General features: G+C 57.6%; 1 protein-coding gene across 1 annotated transcript in view; it reads left to right on the forward strand.

The window, feature by feature from the left end:
• Nucleotides 1–1,321, forward strand: part of LOC107307538 (sarcoplasmic/endoplasmic reticulum calcium ATPase 1-like) — a 6,424-nt gene continuing 5,103 nt past the window's right edge. Inside the window, exon 1 of the mRNA XM_015851049.1 lies at nt 1–179. Within this exon, the coding sequence (XP_015706535.1) occupies nt 16–179 (164 nt within the window). The 5' untranslated portion in view covers nt 1–15. The remainder of the gene's footprint in view (nt 180–1,321) is intronic.

Consider the following 1,321-nt stretch of genomic DNA (forward strand, 5'->3'; position numbering starts at 1 on the left):
GAGATCGGGATCGCCATGGGGTCGGGCACAGCCGTGGCCAAAACAGCCTCCGAGATGGTGCTGGCGGACGACAACTTCTCCACCATCGTGGCGGCCGTGGAGGAAGGACGTGCCATCTACAACAACATGAAGCAGTTCATCCGATACCTCATCTCCTCCAACGTCGGGGAGGTGGTCTGGTGAGAGACAGCCCCCCAAAGACCCTCCCAGTACAGACCAGTACAGCCCAGTACAGACCAGTAGCTCCCAGTAGCTCCCAGTAGCTCCCAGTCCTTCTCAATCCCTCCCAGTTCCTTCCATTCCCTCCCAGTACGTCCCAGTCCATCCCAGTCCCTCCCAGTCCATCCCTGTCTCTCTCAATCCCTCCCAGTCCATCCCAGTACGTCCCAGTCCCTCCCAGTTCCTCCCAGTCCATCCCAGTACATCCCAGTACATCCCAGTTCCTTCTAGTCCTTCTCAATCCGTCCCAGTCCCTCCCAGTCCATCCCAGTCCATCCCATTCCCTCCCAGTTCCTTCCAGTCCTTCTCAATCCATTCCAGTTCCTTCCATTCCATCCCAGTCCCTCCCAGTCCATCCCAGTATGTCCCAATATCTCCCAGTACATCCCAGTCCATCCCAGTCCCTCCCAGTCCATCCCAGTCCATCCCAGTCCATCCCATTCCCTCCCAGTCCATCCCAGTCCATCCCAGTTCCTCCCAGTCCCTCCCAGTCCATCCCATTCCCTCCCAGTTCCTTCCAGTCCTTCTCAATCCGTTCCAGTTCCTCCCAATCCCTCCAGTCCCTCCCAGTCCATCCCAGTCCATCCCAGTCCCTCCCAGTCCATCCCAGTCCATCCCAGTCCCTCCCAGTCCATCCCAGTCCATCCCAGTCCATCCCAGTCCATCCGATACCTCATCTCCTCCAACGTCGGGGAGGTGGTCTGGTGAGAAACAACCCCCACAAAGACCCTCCCAGTAGATCCCAGTACAGACCAGTACAGCCCAGTACATCCCAGTACGTCCCAATCTCTTCCAGTCCCTCCCAGTTCCTTCCATTCCCTCCCAGTCCATCCCAGTCCATCCGATACCTCATCTCCTCCAACGTTGGGGAGGTGGTCTGGTGAGAGACAGCCCCCCAAAGACCCTCCCAGTAGATCCCAGTACAGACCAGTAGATCCCAGTATAGACCAGTAGATCCCAGTAGCTCCCAGTCCTTCACAATCCCTCCCAGTTCCTTCCATTCCCTCCCAGTACGTCCCAGTCCATCCCAGTCCCTCCCATTATGTCCCAATCTCTTCCAGTCCATCCCAGTCCATCCCAGTTCATCCCAGTCCATCCCAGT

This window comes from Coturnix japonica, unplaced genomic scaffold, assembly GCF_001577835.2.
Source record: "Coturnix japonica isolate 7356 unplaced genomic scaffold, Coturnix japonica 2.1 chrUnrandom658, whole genome shotgun sequence".
Lineage (NCBI taxonomy): Eukaryota > Metazoa > Chordata > Aves > Galliformes > Phasianidae > Coturnix > Coturnix japonica.